The sequence below is a fragment of the Scyliorhinus torazame genome, chromosome 15, assembly GCF_047496885.1.
Source record: "Scyliorhinus torazame isolate Kashiwa2021f chromosome 15, sScyTor2.1, whole genome shotgun sequence".
NCBI lineage: Eukaryota > Metazoa > Chordata > Chondrichthyes > Carcharhiniformes > Scyliorhinidae > Scyliorhinus > Scyliorhinus torazame.
This window is the reverse complement of record NC_092721.1, coordinates 192165233-192191250: the sequence shown is the minus strand read 5'-3', so window position 1 is coordinate 192191250 and position 26018 is coordinate 192165233. Positions and strand designations below refer to the sequence as shown.

General features: G+C 42.4%; 1 protein-coding gene across 2 annotated transcripts in view; it reads left to right on the top strand.

Moving 5' to 3' along the window:
- Positions 1-886: 886 nt before the first annotated feature.
- The window catches only part of prkx (protein kinase X-linked), a 124685-nt gene continuing 99553 nt past the window's right edge, over positions 887-26018 (top strand). The window contains exon 1 of one of the 2 annotated variants that reach the window (XM_072477357.1): positions 887-1358. In XM_072477357.1, the coding sequence (XP_072333458.1) occupies positions 1172-1358 (187 nt within the window). In that variant the 5' untranslated portion in view covers positions 887-1171. The remainder of the gene's footprint in view (positions 1359-26018) is intronic. The other variant, XM_072477356.1, reaches the window with a different exon arrangement.

Here is a 26018-nt window from a genome sequence, read left to right as displayed (position 1 = left end):
CACGGTAGCACAGTGGTTAGCACTGTTGCTTCACAGCAGCAGGGACCCGGGTTCGATTGCCGATTTGGATCACTGTCTGTGTGGAGTCTGCATGTTTCCCCCGTGTCTGCTTGCGTTTCCTCCGAATGCTCTGGTTTCCTCCCACAAGTCCCGAAAGACCTGCTTGTTAGGTGAATCGTACATTCTGAATTCTCACTCTGTGTACCCGAACAGGCGCCGGAATGTGGCGACGAGGGGCTTTTCACAGTAACTTCATTGCAGTGTTAATGTAAGCCTACTTGTGACACTAATAAAGATTATTATCATGTGGGGTACTTTTTGTGTCTAGGTGGGGTGCTCCTTCGGAGGGTCAGGGCAGACTCGATGGACTGAATGGCCTCCTTCTCCACTGTAGGGATTCTGTGAAAAACTAAGCAACCCACACAATGCCCCTCCTCACCATGTCGGGTGTGATTGACATGAGGGAGAAGGGAGCGTGGCGGCCCGGGCGGAGCACCTCAGGGCTCCCTCCACCAATCAGGAAGCGGAGGGCGGGGCTAATGGCTCCTCCACGCTCAGGCTGTCAGTCGCTGAAGCCGGAGCCAGACGGCCGCGTGCGGACACTGCCTCGTGGCCGGATTTAAAATTCAGACCGGCTGGGGAGAAGAAAGGGCGGGGCATAGAGGAGCGCACGCGCGCGGCGGCTGCACCAGACCAGCCGGGCTCTGCGCCTCCCCGAACCTGGACCCAAGTGTACCCCGCACTACCGCCGCCCCCCCCCCCCCCCCCGGGACTCCACCCCAACCCCGTCCGTTCCCCCCTCCCTCCGCGGGGTGACATAAGCCCCGCCCCCTTCCCTGGAAGGCCGTCCCCGACAACCTGTCCCTTCGGATAAGCCACGCCCCCTTTACAACCACGCCCCCTATACAACCCACGCCCCATTCGGCTAAGCCACGCCCTTCCCCTGAGCCACGCCCCCTCCGCAACCGGCGGGCAGTTCATGGCGAGAGCGGCGGAGGCGAGTGAAAATGCTCGACAAGTTGTGGATGTTTTGAAAAGTTTTTAAACATTTATTTGTGCGGGGCGGCTGTCGGAGGTGTATGTGCAGCAAGTCACTCGGATATAAAAGTCATTGAGAGAGCGGGGCCCCCAGCTGACGGCGCTCGATGTGATAGCCGGGCGCTGAGGGAAGATGGCAGCGCTGCGAGTCAAGGCGCCGGGCTGCGCTCCGGCCGAGCCCGGCTTGCGGTTACCGGCCGCTGTGTCCAAGGAGGGGGAGCCACAGCCAGCGGGCGGCGGCGATTTACCGCCTCCTTCAGCAGCCCCGCGCCAAGCCCGGGATTATCGGATGGAGGAGCTGGAGACTGTCGCCACCGTGGGTAGGTTGAGTTCAGAGGCGCCCTGTCCACCCCGGGGACCCGCATTGCTGGACCCCCCCTTCCCCCCCCCATCATCATGTTTCATGGCTCTGTGCTAAGTCTTTGCAAGGTGCAATTCTCTTTGCATTCATCAAGTCGCATTGATTGATGCCCTTCTCCCCGTCCATCCCTGGTTCTTTTTCTCACTCCTACTTCGATTGCAAATATTGCTTTTGAATGGGGGTTAAAAAAAAACTTCTGGAAACTTTCAGGATTACTACCCAAGGGATGCACTTAACGTTTTGGGTACCTATCTGTCTGTTTGTCTTATCTGTGTATCTTATCTGCTATATATGTATGTGTGTGTGTGTGCATTCCATTATATACGTCTATGTGCATATATAAATTTAGTTGGCTAGAGGGCTAGTTCACGATGTAGAGGGCAGTATGGTAGCACAGTGGTTAGCACTGTTGCTTCACAGCTCCAGGGTCCCAGGTTCGATTCCTGGCTTGAGTCACTGTCTGTGCGTAGTCTGCCCGTTTTCCCCGCGTCTGCATGGGTTTCCTCCGGATGTTCCGCTTTCCTCCCACAAGCCTCAAAAGATGTGCTGATAGGTGAATTGGACATTCCAAATTCTCCCTCCATGTACCGAACAGGTACCGGAATGTGGTCACTAGGGGCGTTTCACAATAACTTGCTTGCAGTGTTAATGTAAGCCTACTTGTGACAATAAAGATTATATATAGAGTGATGCCGACAGCGTGAGTTCAATTCCTGTACCGGCTGAGGTTACCCATGAAGGCCTCGCCCTCTCAACTTTGCCCCTCGCCTGCGGTGTGGCGACCCTAAGGTTAAATCACCGCCAGTCAGTTCTCCAGGGTGAGAGCTGCCTATGGTCCTTGTGGTGTGGTGACTTTCATTTTCATTTCATATTCGTATGTAAAATGTCGTAGGTCTACGGTGCAGAAGAGGTCCTTTGACCCATCCGTGTAGGCACTGGTTTTTAAAAAACCCCACAACTACTTAACTATTCTGATCCCATTTTTAGCACTTGGCCCATAACCTTGTGCGCCGTGGCATTACAAGTGCACATCTAAATACTTCTTAAATGTTACGAGGCATCTCTGCCTCCACCGCCCTTTTAGGCAGTGAGTTCCAGACTCTCACCACCCTCTGGGTGATGTTACGCATGTAATGTATTTAATAGGATGTCTGTATGTATAGTACATAGTATGTAATGTGTCACATATGATATATTACATGCATGTGTCAAGTTATTTTCATGTACTCCCAAAATGTGTTTGTTTTAACACACATATATTTGTCACATTCTTTTGATTGCTCGTCTTTCCTCTCCCAGTCAAGTTTGGTACTATTAAACGGGTTTTACTTTATCCTCCAAAGGCTTTTGCTGAAGTGGATGTGGAAATAACGTGCAACCATAGATCAACTTGGATTTAATTCAGTGGAATTGTGTTTAGTTTCCCAGTTTTAAACTTTTTTGTCTTGTCCCTGTTTGTTCGATGGATGTGGTGCTTTGGGTGTGATTTACATGCAGTAATGAAAGGAAAATACAATTCTCCTAATCTTATTGGAATAATTGTTTTCTTATTCCTTTTTTAACCTCCATCTCTGTTTGCAGATTTAAGTGCGTTAGTGATTTTTGATAAATGTTTAATAGGAATAAAAAACGTAAAAATATTAATTGTGTAAGGGACGGTTGTAATGATTTTTGCCATTACTCTTCCAAACCTGGCTTGCAAACCTTTTGTGCTGTTTAGGGTGGCTTAATATGTCACCAGTGAGAAAAAATGAAGAATAAATTATGATTGCCCGACACAACGGATATATTTTTTGCATTATAACATGCATTTTGATAGTTAGGTTCTGGATCTTGGGAGGGCAACCTACACATTCCAGTGTTTCTATGTTTACTCTTGCAGCATTATAAACCTGTCTTTGTTGAAAGCTTGTTGATGTGTTTACTGGATGGTGCCTAATGGATGAAAAGATCCATTAAAACTAGTTTGTCGCCATTGCTAGATTTGCCAACAACCCACCCCTATTTTTAGACCAGCTAACAAGTGAATGGGGCATTCATTTAGAGTTGACTCCAACAAGTTATTTAATTAAAAAGAATAAACCTACCTTGAGTAGGAATTTTTCTACACTGTACAGGTAGCAACGTACAATTATTTAGACCATAAGACATGGGAGCAGAATTAGACTATTTGGCCCATGGAGTCTGCTCTGCCATTCCATCATGGCTGGTATATTTCTCATCCCCATTCTCCTGCCTTCTCCCATAACCCCTGATCCCCTTATTAATCAAGAACCTATCTATCTCTGTCTTATAGACACTAGGTGATTTGGCCTCCACAGCAAAGAGTTCCACAGATTCACCACCCTCTTGGCTGAATAAATTCCTCGTTTTAAAGGATCGTCCCTTCGGACTGAGGCTGTGGCCTCCGGTTCTAGTTTTTCCTACTAGTGGAAAATTCCTCTCCATATTCACTCTCTATCTAGGCCTCTCAGTATCCTGTAAGTTTCAAGGAGTCCCCCCACCCCCCATCCTTTTAAACCCTCAACAAGTACAGACTCCGAGCTCTCAACCGCTCCTCGTATGACTGGCTGTTCATTCCTTGTGAACCTCCTCTGGACCCTTTCCAAGGCCAGCGCCTCCTTCCTCAGATACGGGGCCCAAAACCGCTCACAAAACTCCAGATAGAGTCTGACCAGAGCCTTATACAACCTCCGAAGTACATCCCTGTTCTTGTATTCTAGCCCTCCCGACATGAATGCTCTGGGGTTCAAAATCCACTACGGAAGATGGTGAAATTTGAATTCAATTAAAAGAAATCTGGAATTAAAAGTTCAATGAAACCATTGCCGATTGTCATAAAAACCCATCTGCCGCCCTTACTCAGTCTGGCCTACATGTGATTCCAGATCTCCACAGCGATGCGGTTGACTCTTAACTGCACCCCTCTGAAATGGCCTAGCAAACCACTCAGTTCAAAAGTAATTAGGGATGGGCAACAAATGCAGACCCAGTCAGCGACGCCCACATCCGAAGAACAAATTTACAAAAAATTGCATTTGCCTTTCTAACTGCAGACTGAACCTGCACGTTAACCTTAAGAGAATCTTGAACTGGAACTCCTAAGTCCATTTGTGCTTCTGATTTCCTGAGTCTTTTCCCATTTAGAAAATAGTGTATGCCTCCATTGTTCCGACCAAAACACATAACCTCACACTTTTCCACAATTCCATTTCTTTGCCCACTCTCCTAGCCTGTCCAGGGCCATCTGCAGCTCCCCTGCTCCCTCAATACTACCTGTCCCTCTGCATATCTTTGGAGACTATTAACTGGATGAAACATGTAACTAACTGTTCGGTTTAACGATGAATTAAAAAATATTTGGTTTATCTGTACGGGTTCCACAATTGAATAACTACATCAATACTTAGCTTTAGAGCTTGGATAAAGCAAGAACATTTGAGCTAGCAAGAGTTCTGGAGAGTAAACAGATTTATAAAACTCTACTTCAGGCGTTGGTGCAACTATTTGAATCATTTTTTTTGACTAATTTGATATGTCTTCACTTGATAAATTTAATCTGTTATATTTGTAGTTTTTAAAATAATTTGTACTAAATGCTTCCTATGAATCTGCTGAATATTGCAAATCGCTACAAAGTTTTTGTAGCAATGTTCAACAGAATGAACGTAAATAAAGGGATTCAGAGTTTTCTTTGAACAAAGATGTCAAAGGTTTAACCGTGTGTATTGATTGTCTTTTGATTATTGTACAAATTTGTAATGAATTTTGGCTCTGTTTTTTTGTGTGCGCGCCATGTCAGTCCAGTAGTTTATCATGGGCTGTCAGTTCTTGCTACAAAATATTTGTCCTGATATAGATTTGTAACAATTTAGCTTGGTTCTCACAGTAAAAAGTAACAGTTTTTAAAATATTTTTTATTTAAAGGTTAGTTAAAATAGACTCTCAAAAGCTTGACATGCTCCATGGCTGATTTAACCGAACAACAACTTTGCATTTATGTAACACATTGGATGTAATAAAAGGTCCCGAGGCATTTTGGGAGTTTTTTCGAACTAGATTTGACACTAAGCAAATATGGCGATATTAGGGGTCATGGAATCCTGTGACAAAAGGAGGAGGATTTTAGGAGCGTCTTAAAGGAGGAAAGAGATTGAGGGAGGAAATTCCAGAGCTTTGAATTGAGGCTGCTAAAGACACAGCCACCAATCATGCAGCAATTAAAATCGAGGATGCTCATGAGCAACGTGTCCTTTATTTTGTGTAGTATGCAGCTGGTTTGTTTGTGGGCAGGTCCATCACATTTTACACGCAGTAATCTATACAAGGTAATTTCAAAGGCCTGACTTGTGCTTGGCATGAATGGAAACTTGTGGATTGCTGCATGACTGCACAGCTCAGAAAGACCCTCGCTGAAGAGGCCAGAATTAGAGGAGCACAGACATCTCCGGGGATGGGAGGAGATTAGAGAGAAATAGGACTGGGTGACGAATTAGATAAAGGATGAGAATTTTAAAATTTAGACATTGGTTGACTGTGAGCCAATGTAGGTTACTAAGCACAGAATTGATGGGTGAATAGGACTTGGTGTGGGTTAGGACATGGACAGCAGAATTTTGAGTGACTTCAAGTTTAGAGAGCATAGAATATGGGAGACTAACCAGACGATCAGTAGAATAGCCAAGTGTGTGAGTCACTTATTTTAGTCACGGAATCTAAATGATGTTGGTGCGGGAACATTTGTTACCCATTCCTGATTATCCTGAAGATGATGGTGGCCTTTCTCAAATGCTTCGTAGCGGCAGGGACCCGTGTTCGATTCCCGGCTTGGGTCACTGTCTGCGGAGTCTGCAAGTTCTCCCCGTATCTGCGTGGGTTTCCTCCGGGAGCTCCGGTTTCCTCCCACCTGAAAAAATTAGATTAATTGGACATTCTGAATTCTCCCTCGGTGAATAGGCACCTTAGTGTGACGGCACGAGGTGTGGGCTTAAGTAGGGTGCGCTTTCCAAGGGCTGGTGCAGACTCGATGGGCTGAATGGCCTCCTGCACTGTAAATTCTATGACTAGGGGCTTTTCACAGTAACATCATTGCAGTGTCAATGTAAGCCTACTTGTGACACTAATGAAGATTATTTTTATTATTGTTGCAATTTCTGCTGCTGGTGCTCCCAGGATGGTCTTGAGTATTTCTAAGATTTTGAATCCATGGCAATGAAAGAATGACTGTATACGTTGAAGTCAACATGATGAGAGACTTGGAAGTGATAGTATTTCTACGATATTGGTGGTAAATCTCACAGAATTATTTATTGAGGATACATGTATTTGATGTTGCTTTTATTTGTGATTTACTTATGATTGAATAATCTGTTTACATTTGGGAATTTGTTGGTCAGATTGTATAGCAGTGTTTCTACTTTGGTAAAAATGTATTTCTGTTGCAGAAAAAGTGATGTTGAACAATATAGTAGTGTATAGAGAAAATTGGTGAAGGAAGGTTTCAATAAATTAGAAATCTTTTAATATTTTTACTTACCATTTGCCTTCCTAATTTCCTGTTGAAACTGCATACAGTGGAAGGTAGTGAATGCTTTATAATCATCTTCCCTTTGAAAAATTGAAAAAAATTGAGGTTTCCTATTGACTGTTGAAATCTAGCTTTATATTTTCAACTTTGAGTGCTACTTACGGTGACTTGAGCTGCTGTGTTTTTAATTTGTATTTAAACTGAAACTATTTAGTCAGTGTGTTGAAATCCTCAGCGAGTTGCGTAGCATTAAAGCTTTAATTGAGAATTCTGCACACTAAATAAATTGTTTTCATTGTGACGAGGAATTAGAAATCTGCTTGATTGTATTCCGTCATACCATGAGAGATGTTTTCAAACCTTGAGGCTGGTGAATAAAGAGTTCAGCTTCTTGCATTGTATTATTTTTCTTCACTTGGGGAAGAAGCTGTGACATCTGCCACTGTGCTCCTATTTGTGTGTCTCAGCATGGTGCCTCAGTATTCAGCTTTATTTTTGTCAACTGGTCAGATCCTGATTGCTTTTGCCACTGAATAAAAAAGGTTACTAGCTGAAATTTGGGCAGCGTGGGTGTGGAGGAAAAACTTTCAAATCAGAACTTGGTATCGGTGTTACGCTTGGTATTGGTGTTTACACTGAGTGTAATGCAAAAGACAATGGATGAATAAATAACTGTTTAAAAACGAATGAAATTCATCGTATTTTATTCCTCATGTATTTAGTTCTACTTTTCACTTATCTAATTTTAACGTTAAAAGAATTATGTAATATAAATAAGCTCTAAAATATATATTTCTACCTGATCTTACAAATAAGATTTTCATTTAATGTTACAAATGTAAAAACAAGATTATGTTTGCTATGGAATTCTGCCTTTTCTTTCATTTCTTGCACACAAGTACGAGGTTTAAATTTTCAGCATTCTATGATGAAGCTTGAGTATTTCATGGTGAAAACATTTTTTTGTCTCTGGATTCCAGTGTGGAGTGTTTGTCCAGATTTCTGCCTTTTACAAATTGCATCTTGTCCAAAACTTTGCTGAAGATATTCCTTGTTCCCTACATTTATCAGAGTGCAATTTGAAAATCCTCCCAGTGCCTGTTTCTCCCTATCCCTTCAATCTCATTCAACCCTGCACCAATTTGAACCAGTGATCTTTGTACGCAGTCTCATCGTCTTATATTTCTCATAGAATCATAGAATTTTTACAGTGCAGAAGGAGGCCATTCGGCCCATCGAGTCTGCACCGGCTCTGCACCCTTGACGCTAAGGGCAATTTAGCATGGCCAATCCACCTAATCTGCACATCTTTGGACCGTGGGAGGAAAGCGGAGCACCGGGAAGAAATCCACGCAGACACGGGGAGAACGTGCAGACTCCGCACAGACAGTGACCCAAACAGGGAATCAAACCTGGGACCCTGGAGCTGTGAAGCAATTGTGCTAACCACTATTCTACCGTGCTGCCCAATTACATGCTGCCCAAGTACTTCTATAGGTAAGAACCCTTAATACTTTAGCCTAGCACCCCACACAATTAGTTGTTTAGTCCTTTAGATTTGCTCCTTATTTATACTCCTTCGGATTCTTTCCTCTGGTGAAAATGGGCGAGATTTTCCGGTCTGCCAGCTGCCTGTTTCTCAGCTGTGTGCCTTTCGTTGGTGGTGGGATTCTATCTTCCCGGCTGCTAATCAATGGGATTTCCGACTGTAACCACCCCATGCCTCCGTGAAACCCGCTTGGGGTGGGGGGTGGGGGGGAGAGGGGAGGAGTGCGGATGTGGTGCGCTGCCGGCAGGAAAATTGAATCGCAACAACCAGAGAATTCTGACCAATATCTAATCCTTTTTTTTACATTTTTTGTTTATATATGAGTGAATATCTTGGAATGTTATAACAACAGAATGCTTCTTTTTATTTGTTTTGTTCACTTGATCCAGATGTATATGAACTTTGTCTTTCTTGCAGTCTCTGCATTCAGCATCTCCTTTTGGCTTTTCCCTCATTTTTCTCTCCAAACTCAGGACCATCCGAAACTTCTTTTATCCTTGTTGCCATTGTACTCAATGGACATTTAACATGTTCAAATCTCTTAATTGCTTTGCTCTTCCCCATCTTTCTGCACAGAACCTTTTGAGACCAATGCGGTCTTCAATTCTACCTCCTCCTTATCAGTCGTTGATTTCTTTCACAGTTGGTGGAGAAGGGCTATTGCTGACGAGTCCTGCTCTATGGCACTTCCACTACTTTGCTGATGATTGAGAGGGAGTAGACTAGAGGAGTGGTAAATGGGCTGGATTGAATTTTTCCTTTGTTCTTTTGGGCAGGACATACCCGGGCAAGTTTCCACATTGTTGATAAGATGCCAGTGTTGTAACTACAAGAAAGCTTGTCTAAGGGTGTGGCTACTTTTAAAGCTCCAGTCAGTAGCAAGATGTTAATTACAGCCAGTACCATTTGCTACTTTATTACAGATAGAGGCTACAATAAAACCATCAGATCTTTGGCAACCTATCTGGATTGAAGTTATTTTAAAATTAAATTGCTGATAAACTTTGCAATTTTGATTCTGTCGCTTTCATCCTTTTTGTTCCCAAACTCCAGTTAAATACTTTTTGAAAGGTGGGCTGCTCCATTCATACTGATGGCACTTTCTTGACTATTTTGGTTTCCTTGCTTTGCCTAAAATGATTGCTTCATGTTGGAATATGGTTCCACTGTCATCCTCCAATCATTTGGCCATGTGACCATTTTTAATGTGCAATCTTTGTTTAGTTTTATTTAACCATTCATAGAATCCCTACAGTGCAGAAGGAGGCTATTTGGCCCATCGGGTATGCAGCAACCCTTCAAATGAGCTCTCTACCCATGCCCATTTCGCCTATTCCCGTCACCCCTTAACCTAACCTGCACATCCCTGATACTAAGGGACAATTGATCATGGCCAATCCACTAACCTGCACCTCTTTCCACTGTGGGAGGAAACCGGAGCACCCGGAGAAAACCCACGCAGACACTGGGAGAAAGTGCAAACTCCACACAGACAATGACCCAAGGCCGCAATTAAACCCGGGTCCCTGGCCCTGTGAGGCAACAGTGCGAACGCTGTACCACCGTGCCGCCCTATTCTACTGAGGAGAGTGAAATTGAAACAAACCTGATCTTGCCCTCTCCGAACAGCCACAGGGATGCTTTCCAATCGTGCCTAAAATTCTGTTCAGGTTTATTCATCCACCATCTTCATAATTTATTGGCAACGAGATTAATTCAACAGCTCCAAAATAATTGCCACAGCTCAGATTTGCGATCTCAACATTGAGTAGAGGTGAAACCTGGAATCTTGCTGTCCTGTCGAGCACAAGAACCTATATGGCAATGTGTTTGTTGAAGGAGTTACTGAGTGCAGAGTTCTCAAGTTATCAGCAGAAAATATTCTCCACCCTTCTTTCTCATCAGTCAACTCATTGAGCTAAGAATATGACTGAAGGTCTCCCGGAAATGCCTGGCTATACTTGGTATAGTAAATACAAAAGTGATAAATTTGGCGCAGTTCAAAATCTTTCACATCTGACCACTCGAACCGCAAGATAGATGAAATGTTAATATCTTTTTCTGTTCCTTTGAGAAAGATTATTGGTTCCAGGAAAAACATAAGTTCGCCACAGCAATTTATATATATTCACTCCTCTCATACAAGAACAGCATGAAGTGGATACGGAGGGTGTGCATAAGGACTTCAGCCAGGAGAAATATCTCGAGGTACACCCACAGTGCTGTTCAGAAGGGAGTTACAGCATTTTGACCCAGCAACAGTAAGGAACAGCAAAACAGTTCTAATTCAGAGGCTGGTATTTGACTTGGAAGGGAACCTGCAAGCGATGGTGTTTCCATGCACCTGCTACCCTTGTTCTTCAAGGTGGTAGAGGTCGTGGGTTTGGAAGGTGCTTCCTGAGGAGCCTTGGTGAGTTGCTGCCGTGCAACTTGTAGATGGAACACACTGCTGCCACTGTGCACAAGTGGTGAAGAGTGAACAGTTAATCGGCAACCCATCTGCCACCTTAAGTGAGATGCTTAATCTTGTTGTCAAGCTTCTTGAGTGTTGTTGGAGCTGCATTCATCCAGGCAAGTGGGGAATATTCCATCACATTGATTTGTGCCATGTAGACTGTGGACATCCTTGGGGAGTCAGATGATGAGTTACTCCCCACAGAACCCTCCGCCTCTGGCCTGCTCTAGTAACCACAGTATTTATATGACTGATTCAATTAAGTTTCTGGTCAATGTTAACCCCCAAGCTGTTGATGGTGGGGAATTCAGTGATGGTAATTTAGTTGAATGTCATGAGGAGATGGGTAGTTTCTCCCTTGGTGGAGATGGCCATTGTATAGTACTTCTGTGGTGTGAATGTTACTGTCACTAATCAGCCCAACTCTGAATGTCCAGTTCCTGCTACATGTTGACGTGGACTGCTTTAACGTCTGAGGAGCTGCGTATGGTACTGACTGTCAGTGTATCTAGCAGTGCTTAACAATGCAATTGCTGATAAATACAGGTGATGATCATTGTCTCAACCTCCAAAAAATATAAATGGACACAGCTGGAATAGTTGGGGTAGAGAAGTAGTCTGTTACTATGTTGGGCTGTTCTGAGAATACTTGCTTAAAGTAAAAGACAAGCTTCAGACTTATTCCTTCACCATATGCTGTTTTTTGGAATTAACATTGAGAAGGCCTTCTCACTTCTGACCTTATGATAGAGGACAATTTATTGATGAAACAGCTGTAGATAATTGACCTTGGTACTATCCTGAGGAATTTATGTAGTGATGCCCTGGAATTGATATGATTGGCCTCAGTAACCACAGCCGCCTTCCTTTCTGCCAGGACTGAGGAAACCAATGGCGAGTTTGCCCTGTGATTCCCGTTGACTTCAATTTTGCTCGGGCTCCTTGATGCCACACTTGGCCAAATGCTGCTTTGCTGTCCAGGGCTATCATTCTCACTTTCCTCTTGAAATTCAGCTGATTGGCTCATGTTTGGATCAAGACTGTAACAAGGTCCGGCGTTGAGTGGCTATGGCAAAATCTCAGAGACTAAGTCTTAAACCTGTAATGTTCCTTGTATGTTCACAATAGCTGGTGCAGAGTTCTTGAGTTTTCGGCAAAAATGTATCTCTTTTCTCTTTTCATATTAATCAACTCAAACTAAAAATGTGATTGGGGATTTCCCCAGGGAATTCCTGGCTGTTTTGTGTGTCTAATCAAGTTCAATTTGTATATTCTAGCACCGTTCATGTCAAGAGGCTTTTTTGAAGAATTCTTTTATTTTTCCAATTTCCAAAAGCTGCTGCTTGGGGACCTTTGGTGTAATATTTCTTTTGGTGATAATATGAAACTAAATTGTTATTAGGTAAGTTTAGCCTGCTTAAGGAAACATCTAGAGCCAGTGAACCCAAGATAATTTCTACAGACTCAAGTTTGTAACCGTTGGTGTTTATGAATGAAACTCTGTTGACTCTTCCTTAAAAGTGAGAACTGATTTTCCAGAGAATTAGATGTGAATTTTAAGACCAATATTTATTTTTCTAAAACGTTCCAGAGATTTGCATATTGTTAACAAAGTCAGCATTTATTGTACATCCCTGGTTGATCATGAAATAATGTTGAGCTGCCGTATTCAACTTCTATAGTTTATATGCTGAAACTACTCCCACAGTGTGGTTCGACCAGAAATTTCAAGACTTTGATGCCTTGACCATGAAGGATGGTGCAGTATGTCAAACGTAGGATGGTGTGTAACATGGAGGGGAACTTGTTCCCATGCACTCCCCATCTTCATTCTTGGAGATGGTTGTGGAGGCGAGAGATGCTGCTGAAGAAGCTGTGCCAAGTTGCAGTAGGACATCACATAGATAAAAGAAAAATGAATGACCTTGAGGTGTCTGAAAATGTTTTGTACCCACCTCTATACTTCTGAAGTTTGGCTGCTACTGTAATGTTGGAGTTGTGGCAGTCACTTTGTGTACACTAAGATCCCATAAACTTCAATGTAATAATGATTGGAGCACCTATTTTTAGTAATGTTGGTTTAGTGCAATGAGATCTTTTATGGCCACCTGAGAAGGCAGATGGAGTCTTGGCCTGTATCTTATCTTACAGTGCAACGCTCCCAGTACTTGTCTGAACAGCCAAGATTATGTGCACAAGTCTCTGGAGTGAGATTTGCGATGGTGACCTGACTCTGAGGTGAGAGTCTTGTCGTTGTGCCACAGCTAACATCTATTGAGATGATCTTTAAAGGAACTGGAACATCTCTATGTGCTCCAAATTGTCAAAGCTTGTTGAGCTTTGAGCCTTGTTGTAGCTTTGCCCATTTTTTTGACAGCAGTAACATGCCAGGTCACGGTAAAACCGGATGCATAGGGTTCGCCAAGGTGAAGACCCACTCCTCCAGGGCCAGTCTGCAGTTCCCTTTGGCTGCATCCACCGGCTGCTGCGCAAGGGCCACTATACCGAGCGGGTGGACATCGGGGCCCCATCTACCTGCTGCTGTGCTAAAGTACCTTGCCCCCAAGATCCTCAAACTGACCGGCAAATGCACCTCGGGATAACTAGATGTACGTCATCTCCCGTCACCTGCAGCGCACCATCCACAATGTTGAGAAGCTCAGCAAGCTGCTGGGAGGGGTCAACATTGCCCAGGGGAGAGTCCTGCCCAGCATCTAGGCTGTGCTGTTGATCAAGAAAGCTGAGCACCCCAGTAAGGTTTATACCTGAATAGAGAAAAAAAATCCACGCCACTGAGGAAAATTAGATTTTTAATATTTTCGCAATATCATTGCCGTATGTACCGGGAAACAAGCTTGTGTGTGAGTACAAAATCTATAAATACTGCTGCTTTTAAAATGGGGTTTTAGCTCTTGAGTTTATTTAAGCCAGTGTCTTGTAGGAAATATTTGCAGAAGAACTGTTAATTGTGTAAAGTTAGGGGTGGCACAATGCACAGCGGTTAGCACTGCTTACTCATGGCTCCGAGGACCTGGATTCGTCCCTGGCCCGGGTCACTGTCCATGTGGAGATTGCACGTTGTCCCCTGTCTGTGTGGATCTCACCCCCACAACCCGAAAAGATGTGCAGGGTAGGCGAATTGGCCAAGCTAAATTGCCCCTTAATTTAAAAAAAGGAATTGGTACTCTAAATTTTTATTTTAGAAATTATTATTCAATTGTATAAAGGTGTTCTTGCACCTTTAACTGTTATTTTCTTTATTAATTCTTTTAATTAATGTTTAAGTTTAATATTTAAACCTGAGGGTTACTTGTCTTTACTTCAGAGACCTCCTCATTGCAGAGAGTAGCAATGGAAGGGCGCTTTTCTAATTGGAGGGCTGTGACTAGTGGTGTTCCGCAGGGCTCAGTGCTGGGACCGTTGCTGTTCGTAGTATATATAAATGATTTGGAAGAAAATGTAACTGGTCTGACTAGTAAGTTTGCAGACGACACAAAGGTTGGTGGAATTGCGGATAGCGATGAGGACTGTCAAAGGATACAGCAGAAATTTGATCGTTTGGAGACTTGGGTGGAGAGATGGCAGATGGAGTTTAATCTGGACAAATGTGAGGTAATGCATTTTGGAAGGTCTAATGCAGGTAGGGAATATACAGTGAATGGTAGAACCCTCAAGAGTATTGAAAGTCAGAGAGATCTAGGAGTACAGGTCACTGAAAGGGGCAACACAGGTGGAGAAGGTAGTCAAGAAGGCATACGGCATGCTTGCCTTCATTGGCCGGGGCATTGAGTATAAGAATTGGCGAGTCATGTTGCAGCTGTATAGAACCTTAGTTAGGCCACACTTGGAGTATAGTGTTCAATTCTGTCGCCACACTACCAGAAGGATGTGGAGGCTTTAGAGAGGGTGCAGAAGAGATTTACCAGGATGGTGCCTGGTATGGAGGGCATTGGCTATGAGGAGCGGTTGAATAAACTTGGTTTGTTCTCACTGGAATGACGGAGGTTGAAGGGCGACCTGATAGAGGTCTACAAAATTCTGAGGGGCATAGACAGAGTGGATAGTCAGAGGCTTTTCCCCAGGATAGAGGGGTCAATTAGTAGGGGGCATAGGTTTAAGGTGCGAGGGGCAAGGTTTAGAGTAGATGTACAAGGCAAGTTTTTTCACACAGAGGGTAGTGGGTGCCTGGAACTCACTGCCGGAGGAGGTGGTGGAAGCAGGGACGATAGTGACATTTAAGGGGCATCTTGACAAATACATGAATAGGATGGGAATCGAGGGATATGGACCCAGGAAGTGTAGAAGATTGTAGTTTAGTCAGGCAGCATGGTCGGCACGGGCTTAGGGCTGAAGAGCCTGTTCCTGTGCTGTACTTTGTTCTTTGTTCATATACAAACTACAAACCATTGTGGCAGCTTGTTTCAAGTTTCCTTTTCAGATTTGGGTAGCTTGGCACTCAACATCTACCGTGCCATATTACAAGTAAAGATTATTCCATTGCACTCCTGAATTGTGCCTCATAGATGTTAGAGAAGGTTAGGAAGTGAGCAACTAGCTGTAAAATACCCAGCCCCTGGCCAACTCCATTGGCCATGGCAGCTATGTGGCTCATATGGGTCAGTTTCTAATTAATCATGATCCCTAGGATGTTGATGGGAGACACCTACATTCCTAATATTGTCTAATCTCAATTCAACCTATCTGATAATTTTAGACATTTTTGCTACTCAATTCCCATTTCGTTTAGCATCGTTGGCAAAGTGACAGCATTTATTGCCCATCCCTAATTGTCTTTTGAGAAAGAGGTGAAAGCTGGATGATATGGAACAATGTCAAAAATTAGTAGAAATACCTAGCAAGTTTGGCAGCATCTGTGAAAATCAAAACCAGAGTTAACATCTCCAATTACTTTTGATTCTGAGTTCTGATGAAATTTGCATTTCCAGCATTTTCTGTTTTATTTCAGGTTACCAGCATCTGCAGTACTTTGGACTTGGAAAATTGATGTTGTTTTCATGAGAACAAGGGCAGTGTAGGTAATTTGAAGTGTGTAAATAATGAAGAGATGGGACCAATTCAGTTTTTTGCTATAACTTGTATGGGACTTGCATATGCTCAGGACAGCCCAAAACATCCAGTATAGTCAGCATTGAAACATAAAAATGCAGAAGCAATTTGAGCAAGGTGTGTATAACATAAGTAGTAGAAGGAGGAGGAATGTTCCACCATTCAATATGGTCACGGCTGATCACTGACCTTAACTCTGTTTTCTGTAGCATAGTGGTTAGCACTGTTGCTTCACAGCACCAGGGTTCTGGGTTTGATTTCCGCTTGGGTCACTGTCTGTGCGGAATCTGCAAGTTCTCCCCGTGTTTGCGTGGGTTTCCTCCGGGTGCTCCGATTTCCTCCCACAGTCCCAAGATGTGCAGGTTAGGTGGGTTGGCCATGCTAAATTGCCCCTGAGAATAAGTCTACTTGTTATGCTAATAAAGATTATTATTATCTCTGCCTGCTTCCCAGTTTCCTTGTTCTTAGAGATCCAAAAATTGTGTCCCCATGTTCTCAATTCCCTAGCCATGGGGAAAAACCTCTGTCTACTTATCAAGGTCTTTCACAACCTTGTGCATTGCAGTGGTATCATCTCTCATCTGAATGATTCCAGGCTTGGGTCACTGTCTGTGTGGAGTCTGCACATTCTCCCCATGTCTGCATGGGTTTCCTCCGGGTGCTCCGGTATCCACCCACAAGTCCCGAAAGACGTGCTTGTTAGGTGAATTGGACATTCTGAATTCTCCCTCCGTGTACCCAAACAGGTGCCATAGTGTGGTGACTAGGGGATTTTCACAGTGACTTCATTGCTGTGTTAATGTAAGCCTACTTAGAACAAAGAACAAAGAAATGTACAGCACAGGAACAGGCCCTTCGGCCCTCCAAGCCCGTGCCGACCATACTGCCCGACTAAACTACAATCTTCTACACTTCCTGGGTCCGTATCCTTCTATTCCCATCCTATTCATATTCATGAATACTTGTGACACTAATAAAGATTATTATTATTACTCCAGAGAGCATGTGCCCAATTTACTCATAAATGTCCACATAACCTGAGACTAATGTTGACTATGATGGGCATTAGCTAAGACCGCATAAAGGATCAGACTTCCAGTGGCATTAGTGTATGTGGTTAAAACATCAAATGTAAGAATTTGACAGCAATTATTTCTGCACTGGCATTCCACAGGTGCTCAGTGCTGTACGGAATTAAATGGTTGAAGCAGAGACCATGTTAGCATGGTTAGATAGATGGTTGAAGAAAAGAACAGGAAAAAGGTCGTAAACGTATGAATTAGCTAATGTCGAAGGGAAGCAACAGCATGGATTGGTAGAGGCCAAATGGCTAATTAGCATGTTCCCTCAGCCATTTTATGCTTTCTTCCTGTCTAATTTGTTTAACTCTCAGTTTGATGATTGTTCATTATTTGGCACACTGCATAATTCTAAGTAATTAAGAGGTGCTACAGAAATGAATGCTGACAATGAATGTAATGTATTGTTTATTTGTAATGAAGTTTCTAGACATCTGTGTTTTGGGTCTCTGACTCTTGTTTTGTAGCACATCTGGTCTTGTATCATATCTGGAACTTTAATTTCTATGCCTCTATGGTACGTAATCTGGGTTGTGGCAGGTGCTACGAGATTTGATTTGCCGCCTTAGCGGGAGGTTGGGAATTCAAAGTCTACTGGCTTCTGTAGTTTCTGTGCATATGGGGCGAGGGCTGCACATGCGCAGTACAACATTTGGAGATCTCTAGGCATGAAGAAAAAAGAAACAATGTAAAAATCTGAATCATGTGACTGGGAGTGGAGCATGATGATCGTGGATACGTTCCAGGCATGACAATGAAATTAAATGAAAATCGCTTATTGTCACAAGTAGGCTTTAAATGAAGTTACTGTGAAAGGCGAGAGGGGACAGGGGGAGGCCCCCCCCAAAATAGCAGGAGACTGGGAAAGTTTCCTGTTAAGAGGAAAGGATCAGAGAAAGAGGTTCCAAGTAGTAAAACCGTGGCGCTTGGCAGGCCTAAAGAAATGTGGGCTCGTAGAAGCCCTGAAGATCTAAGAAGGCAGCAGAAATATGTCGACACTACGCTGTAGGTCGTTGGGGTGAAAGTGCCCCTAAGGGGCAGTACTAATCTGCTTGACATGGCCGAAGAGCTGAAGTTGTGCTTGTGTGTTGGTGGGCGAAGGAGTGCAGACTCGGGAATTCCGGTGAGTGGAGTTTTAGAAGATGATGTTGAAACCCTACAATGTGAGCAGTCCTTGAGGCTGTCTGCATTGGTGACATTTTGTGATAATTCTAAGGCTAGATCTTCAAAGTTGAAGACTGGAATCCCTCTTCAGAGTGTTTTTCAATGAGATGAATGAACCCTGTGTTTACTGATGTCCCAATGGGTTGCTGAGAAATCTGCAGGATCTGTCTTGGTCACAATTGCTATTCATTGTGCCATGTGGGTGTTAGACCATGCCTGTTAATTCAATTAACTTCACATTATCCCTGAATCTGTAAGATAGACATTGTAAATTGTTTTACTTTCTGAGCTTGTATAGTGAAGTTTATTTTTACAAACATACGAATTAGGAGTAGGCCACTGGGCTGTTTGAACCTGCTCCATCATTCAGTAAGATCGTGACTGATCTGTTTATAATCTCACTCCACTCTCCTGCCTACCTCCAATAACCTTTGCTTATCAAAAATCTATCTACCTCTGGCTTAAAAATATTAACGGATCTGCTTCCACTGCTTTTGAGGAAGAGGGTTCCATGGACTCATGGCCCTTCTGAGAGGAAAAATATTTTCCTCCTCTATCTTAAATGGTCAACCTCTTATTTTTGAACAGTTGCCCCTAGTTCTATATGCTTCCACAAGACGAAACATCCTTTTCACATCCACCCTGTCAAGAACCCTCAGGATCTTAAAGGATTGGATTGGTTTATTGTCACGTGTATCGAGGCACAGTGAAAAGTATTGTTCTGCATGCAGCTCAAACAGATCATTCAGTACATGAAAAGAAAATACATAATAGGGCAAACGTAAAATACACAATGTAAATACATAGACACAGGCATCAGGTGAAGCATACAGGAGTGTAGTACTACTCAGCAGATAATCGCTTATTGTCACAAGTAGGCTTCAATGAAGTTACTGTGAAAAGCCCCTAGTCGCCACATTCCGGTGCCTGTTCGGGGAGGCCGGTACGTGAATTGAACCCACTGCTGACATTGTTCTGCATTACAAGCCAGCTGTTTAGCCCACTGTGCTAAATCAGCCAACAGAGAAGAGATCAGATCAGTTCATAAATCCATTAGTCCATATTAATCTTAATCTATTAATCTTCAAAACTCCAGATAGCTTTTCCAATCTTTCTTCAAACAACCCACCAATTCCAGGTATTAGCCTATAAAACTTCTCTGAACTGCTTCCAACAAATTTACCTATTTCCTTAAATAAGGAGGGTGAGCAGCACTGTACATTGTACTCTAGGTGTGGTCTCACCAATGCCTTGTAAAGTTGAGGCATAACCCCGCCCCCACTTTTGTATTCAATTCCCCCAGAATAAAAGATAACCATTCTATTAACTTTCCTAATTACTTGCTGCACCTGCATACTATGAAATTCTTCTGCATATCAGAGTGTTGCAATATTTCACCATTTGGATGAAATGCGTTTTTATTCTTCCTGCCAAAATGGACAATTTCACATTTTCTCACCTTATGCTCGATTTGCCAAATCTTTGCCCCCACTTAACCTATCTATATTGTCATGTGAGAGTACCTTTAAGAAATGGGTGTTTTTTATAGAATAGCTGTAGTGAGTGTACCACAAGAAATGGGTGTTTATTACTGCTATGATGTCAAGAGTGTGGGTGGAGCTGGGCTGTCTGTCAGCTTTTACTTTCGCTTTGGGTTTGCAGCTACAGGGTGTGTTTAGTTTTGTTTTAATTTTGGAGACACTGCAGTCACTGCAAGATGTGTATGAATCTCTGCAAGCTTATGAATGTCCATTTGGTGATTTCAACGTGGTAACTGTTCTCAGTACTGAAGTTAAACCTGATGTCTTTCTGTACAAAGGTTTTTTTTGTCTTATGGATGTTGCAAGGAAAGATGAAGAGTTACTTATAGCGAACTGTATTCTTTGGGGGATTTATTGGTGTTGATCGATGTTCAGATGTTTACTGTGGGTTTATGAAGTGTTAACTGGTTTCATAAATAAACATTTTAATTTAAAAGCACTTTAACTCTCTGTTCACTACACCTGTAAAGTAAGCCCATGTGCTCCCCATAACCACAATCTATTAAACGTTGCGGGTCGGGTGAACTCCATGATACACTTTAGGGTTCTCTAAACCATGGCCCATAACCTCTGTCTTCTCGCCTCTTTTATGTCCTCTTCACAACTTGCTTTCCTACCTATCTTTGCATCATCAGCAAAATTAACACCATACCTTGAGTCATTGAAATAAATTGTAAAAGATGAGGCCCAGCACTGACCCCCTGTGACACACCACTCGTTAAATCTTATCAACCAGAAAATGACCCTTTTATGCATACTGTTTCCTGTTAGCTAGCCAATATTTACCTTGTACACTGTAAGCTTTTATTTTTTATAATAACATTTTGATGTGGCGCCATATCAAATGCCTTTTGGAAATCTTAAATACAGAGCATCACCGGCTTTCCCTTGATCCGCAGTATATTTTACTTTCTCAAAAAACTCCTAATAAGTAGGTTAAACCTGATTTCCCTTTCAAAAAACTTGTTTTTAACATTTTTCCCTGTGACAGATGTTAAGCTATAGTTTTCTGCTTTCTGTCTCCCTCGCTTTTTGCCATTGTCCAATCTAATGGAACCATCCCCAAATCTAGGGAATTTTGTAAAATTAAAATGTTATCGCATCAACTGTCTCACTATTCCCTAAGACCTTCGGATGAAGTCCATTAGGACCGGGGACCTGTTAGCCCGCAGCTCCAACAATTTGCTCAGTGCCACTCCTTGATGATCGTAATTTTCTCGAGTTCCTTTCTTCCTTCCATTTTCTGATTTACAGATTTTTCTGGGATGCTACTTGTATTCTCTATAGTGAAGACCGATGCAAAATACCTGTTCAATTCCTCTGCCATCTCCTTGTGTTGCATTATTAATTCCTCAGACTCTTTCTGTAGGACCAATGATTACATAGTTCACGCTTTTTAATAGCTATAGAAACTCACACTCTCTCTTCACATTTCTAGCTAATAATAATAATCTTTATTAGTGTCACGAGTAGGCTTACATTAACACTGCAATGAAGTTACTGTAAAAATCCCCAAGTCACCACACTTTGGCGCCTGTTCGAGTATAATGAGGGAGAATTTAAAATGTCCAGTTCACCTAACAAGCACATCTTTCAGGACTTGAGGGAAAACCGGAGCACCCGAAGGAAACCCATGCAGCTAGCTTCCCTACTTCCTTATTCATTTTTTAAACATTCTTTGTTGTCCAATCATCTAACCTGCCACCCACCTTTGCAGAATGATGTGCGTTTTCTTTAAGCTTTGGTACTATTTTTAACTTGAGTTGAGCACAGTCCTGCCCTTGGAAATTCCTTTCTTGTTGGAATGTTTCTGTTCTGTGTGTTCTGAAATATCCCCTGAAATGTCTCATTGCATCTCTATTGACCTATCCCTTAACCTAATTTTCCGGTTTACTTAAGCTTGCTCTACTTTTATGCCCTCGGAATTACCCTTATTTATGTTTGAAACACGACAGGTTGAGTATCTGTTGTCCAAAATCCTCAGGCTGATCATGTTTTGGATTTCAGGTAAAATAGTTTTCAGGTGCCACATGTAGGACTAGGCCTACTTGCATTACAGAAGCCTAGGCTAACTATAATTGAAAGTAAATAAAATGGCTAGGAAAGATGCACCACTGAATAATAAATGTGCCATACCTGTAATAACTGCTTACCCCTGGTGCCATCTGCAGTTCTGCTTGTCGGAGAGGGTTCAGAGTTTTCTAAATTTTGGGAGGTCCGGTGAGGTCAGCAAGGTTCATGTCGGCTCAGGTCAAGAACTTCCTGCGCTAAAGGTCAGGTGCTGTGGGTAAGGTTCATGTCGGCTCGGGTCAGGGACTTTCCGCGTTAAAGGTCGAAGAGGTTCCAACAAAAGTGCAGTTTTTGGATGTGTTCGATTTTTGGGGGGATTTATGGATAAATATACTTGGCCTGTGGTCTTAGACCCACTCTTCTTTCCACTCCTGCAAACTGAATCAGTATCACTGCTAAAGAAGGCACCTTCACTATGAGGCTATCAATTAATCCTGACCAGTTGCACAATTCCCAGGTCTCGTGTAGCCTGCTCTCTGGCTGGTCGGCCGGAACATGCTGTTCCAAGAAACTATCTCAAACATTTTATGAATTCCTTATATCGGCTACCTTTCCCTGTCTGATTTCTCCAGTCCATATGTCAATTAAAACTCTCCCATGATTATAGCTGTACTCCTGACTAGTTGCAATTATTTCTTCCTTTATAACCCATCCTACTCTGTGGTTATTATTTCTCATCTCCACCCAAACTGCTCCACATCCAGGTTTCCTGAATTTGGGTCATCCCTTTCTATTATGCTTTTTTCATCATTAATTAACAGTGCCACCCCTCGCCTTTTCCTAGCTTCCTGTCCTTCCTAAATATCTTCAATGTTCAAGTCCCTATCCATGACATTCTCTAACCATGTCTCTGCAATGGTTATCAGATCGTACTTATTTACTTCTATTTGCACAATCAGTTTAACTGTTTTTGGCTTGAATGCTATGTAAATTCAGGTACAGAGCCTTTATTTTGTCCTTTTATTATTTTTGTAACCCTAGCCTTATCTACTGATTTACTCTTAGATCTGTACTGTGTCCCTTCCTGTTAGCAGTCTATTTATTCTTTCCTATATTAATATCTTTGTCACTTGCCTTGTCTCTATTTTTTGATTTACCACATCTCGACTCTTTGTTTCTTCAAAACCTGTGGAATTTCTTAGCAAGTGTTTTGAATCTCAAACTTTCTCTACTTGAAACAAAAAGTTACTGATCCCTAACCAGATTTCACCAAGAACGTGGGGCTCTAGTCCAGGATCATACCACTGTCTACTTCCCCTAGTGAAGTGCTATTTTGCAGTTTGGGATTTCTTTGGGAAGGATGGTGTGCAATGATTAAAAAAAAAAAAACTTCTGTCAGCAGGGAATGCTGCTGCTTACGCATTTTGAACTAATTTTAATTATTTGTGTTACATTGATGAATATGCTAGGACTTTGCATTAACAATAAAATGTATTGTTACCATACAGAAAAAAAAATGTATTTTGTGCATCAGGAAGTATAACTGATGAAGTGACTCATTCCAGGGTTTCCAAAAGCTTGAATCGTCTAAATATGCTATCAAGTAAATGTACTGGAAAAACTGACATAACTCATTAATCAGATGGTGGAGAGTGCTCTGTAGATTTTAAGTAGATTGTTGGCTGCATTTTTGTGAGCTATATGGATGATTTTATACTTTAATGTCCTGTTGGCAAGGATGAGGCATTAGAGCATACATTGATGGGCTCTACAAATATGCAGTTTTCAGCTGTGTTTAACTTGAATAGCCGATTAAATTAGGCCCATCTGGCCTAGCCATTGACGCCCATATCTCAGTAAACAATTTTTAAAAAGTAGGGGATGGGTCTATAAGGAGTGCTATGAGAAGTTCTGCCGAGAAAGGTGGAGAGGTAAACCGCTTACTTATCATTGACACTCATGAAATCAATAACCCTTTCTCTGCGTTGCATTCAGCTCTTGGATGATGGTGGCAGTTACCCCATTGGCCATCTTTGTCCAGGCAAGTTTCATTGGAGCCTCGGGGAGGCTCATGCAATTTTGAGGGAGTAGTTTCTCCCACTGCCCCCTTGAACCCACTTTCTTCATTAGGGTTTTCATAGAGACCATTCATTTGAATCGTGTGATTGCCATTTGACTTGACTGCCTTGTCAAATATCCAAATAGTGGTTCAACCTTGCTTTAAGAGGTGCATACTTTTAAAGTAGGCCTCATGAGTCTGATTGGAAATTGCATAGATCAGGCGGGCTGCCTGATTTGTATGTAGCTACGATAGCAGCCCATTGAAGGTCAGGAGATTTAATTTCAAGAAAACACAGGCCTCATGCTGAAAATACCAGAGGAACAGGCCTATGATCCTGGACTGGAGCCCCAAGTTCTTGGTACAATCTGGTTGGGGCTCAGTATCTTTTTATTTCAAGTAGACAAAAGTTTGAGATTCAAGATACTTGCTAAGAGATTCCACAGGTTTTGAAGAAACTAATAGTAGAAGATGTAGTAAATCAAAGAATAGAGACATGTGTGTCCTCAGTTCAGAACTTTGAAATCGGAACTTTAGCTTTTTTTTCTGAATTCATGACTTGGAAGTTGCTGAGAAGAAATGCAGCTCATAATGCAATGGCAGATTCTTCCCCGAAACTTTATGATTTAGTTGAGCAATTAATTTGCCTGTTAAATATTTAAGAGTTAATCGAAATAATTTAATATTAGTACAATACATACAATGAATTGAGGGGGTTATGGAGCATCAAGTGTGGTGATAAAATCTCAGCTCTGTTCAGGGACTATTTAATGTCTTGTAATTGCCAGAACGGTAAGGTTTTAAATTAGAGCTGATAAATGGCCATAAAAATGTGCTTTCTTAAAAAGTTGCTGTTCTTGCATGCAAGTTGAATTATTAGCTGAGATTATGCATTGTCCAAAATTAATCATCTCTATTATAGATGCTTGATTGGGCAAATGATATTTTTTAATTTAAGAAACTTCGATAAGGGCTAAGGCCATTAGTGCAGGAAGCTGCCACCGCCGAAAGAGCAGATTCGATAAATCAAGAAGTGGCAGCTAAGTGACATAAACTTGGGATTTTTAAAAGCCTTTGAAGATGGAGGAAGGCAAGTTTGTGTGGAAATGGTGTGCTGCTTAATATCAATATGCTGAACATACAGGAAGAGAGAAATACAGAATGGCACTTTTGGACCTCAGAAAGGGACTTGGCAAATTATAAGCTACAATGGCCACAGTAGTATTAGGATTATAGAGTTCAAAATATAAATCGACAGTTTGTCCCATTCCCATGGTGGTCTTTATCCTCCGTATGAACATTAGCCAGAATCGCTTATTCCTGCCACGTTCCCAGATTTCTTTACTTCCCTTTCCTTCAGTTGCCTAATGAATCTGTCAGCATAAACTGAGCTTCACTTGCTTGCTCCGAAAGCTCATGAGTTTCTCCTCTGTCCTAGATCTCTTGCATTTCATTTCGCCTCAATGTCCCATGAATCACTAGAAATGAAGGTTTGCCTTGTATCCTGGCTGATGTTTATCCATCAACCATATTGCAACTGCACCTCAAATGTATTTATGCACTTGGGACGTTCTGTGACCGTGAAAGGCTTATAAATAATTCTAAATGAAGTAAATTATTTATTTGGTTCAATCCTTTTATAATTTAAGCATTTCCATCATATCATCCCATAATCTTTTTTTGTATTTGTATTTCCTCTTCCAGCTATATCCCAGTGAATCCGTGCTGAGGCTTCCATTTTCTTAACATCCTTCTTGTAGTGTAGCGCTCAAAATAGGTCTCACAAATTTAACTGTGTTCCCTTGGGTTTAATATAGATTCACCAGCACGTCTCAACATTTATATTCATACCATTTACCATAAACTCAGTACTGCATTAGCTTTTTATTGCCTCATTCAACAACCGTGTTGGTCATAAAGTCCCGTGACCTTGAACCACAAAGTGCTTTCTTCTCCCCCCATCAACCAGCTTTCCTCAAGCAATAGCTTACATTTTTAAACTAATATCTACTAACTTTCTTTTATCAAGGGGAGGAGGGGGATTTTCTGGCCATTCTCACCAGCGGGATCTTCCAGTCATGCCTGCCGGTGGCGAAACCCTGTCGTGAGTTTCCCGGTGGTGGGGTGGGGGGTGGCACAGAAAATCTCCCTCACTGACATGAATTCCA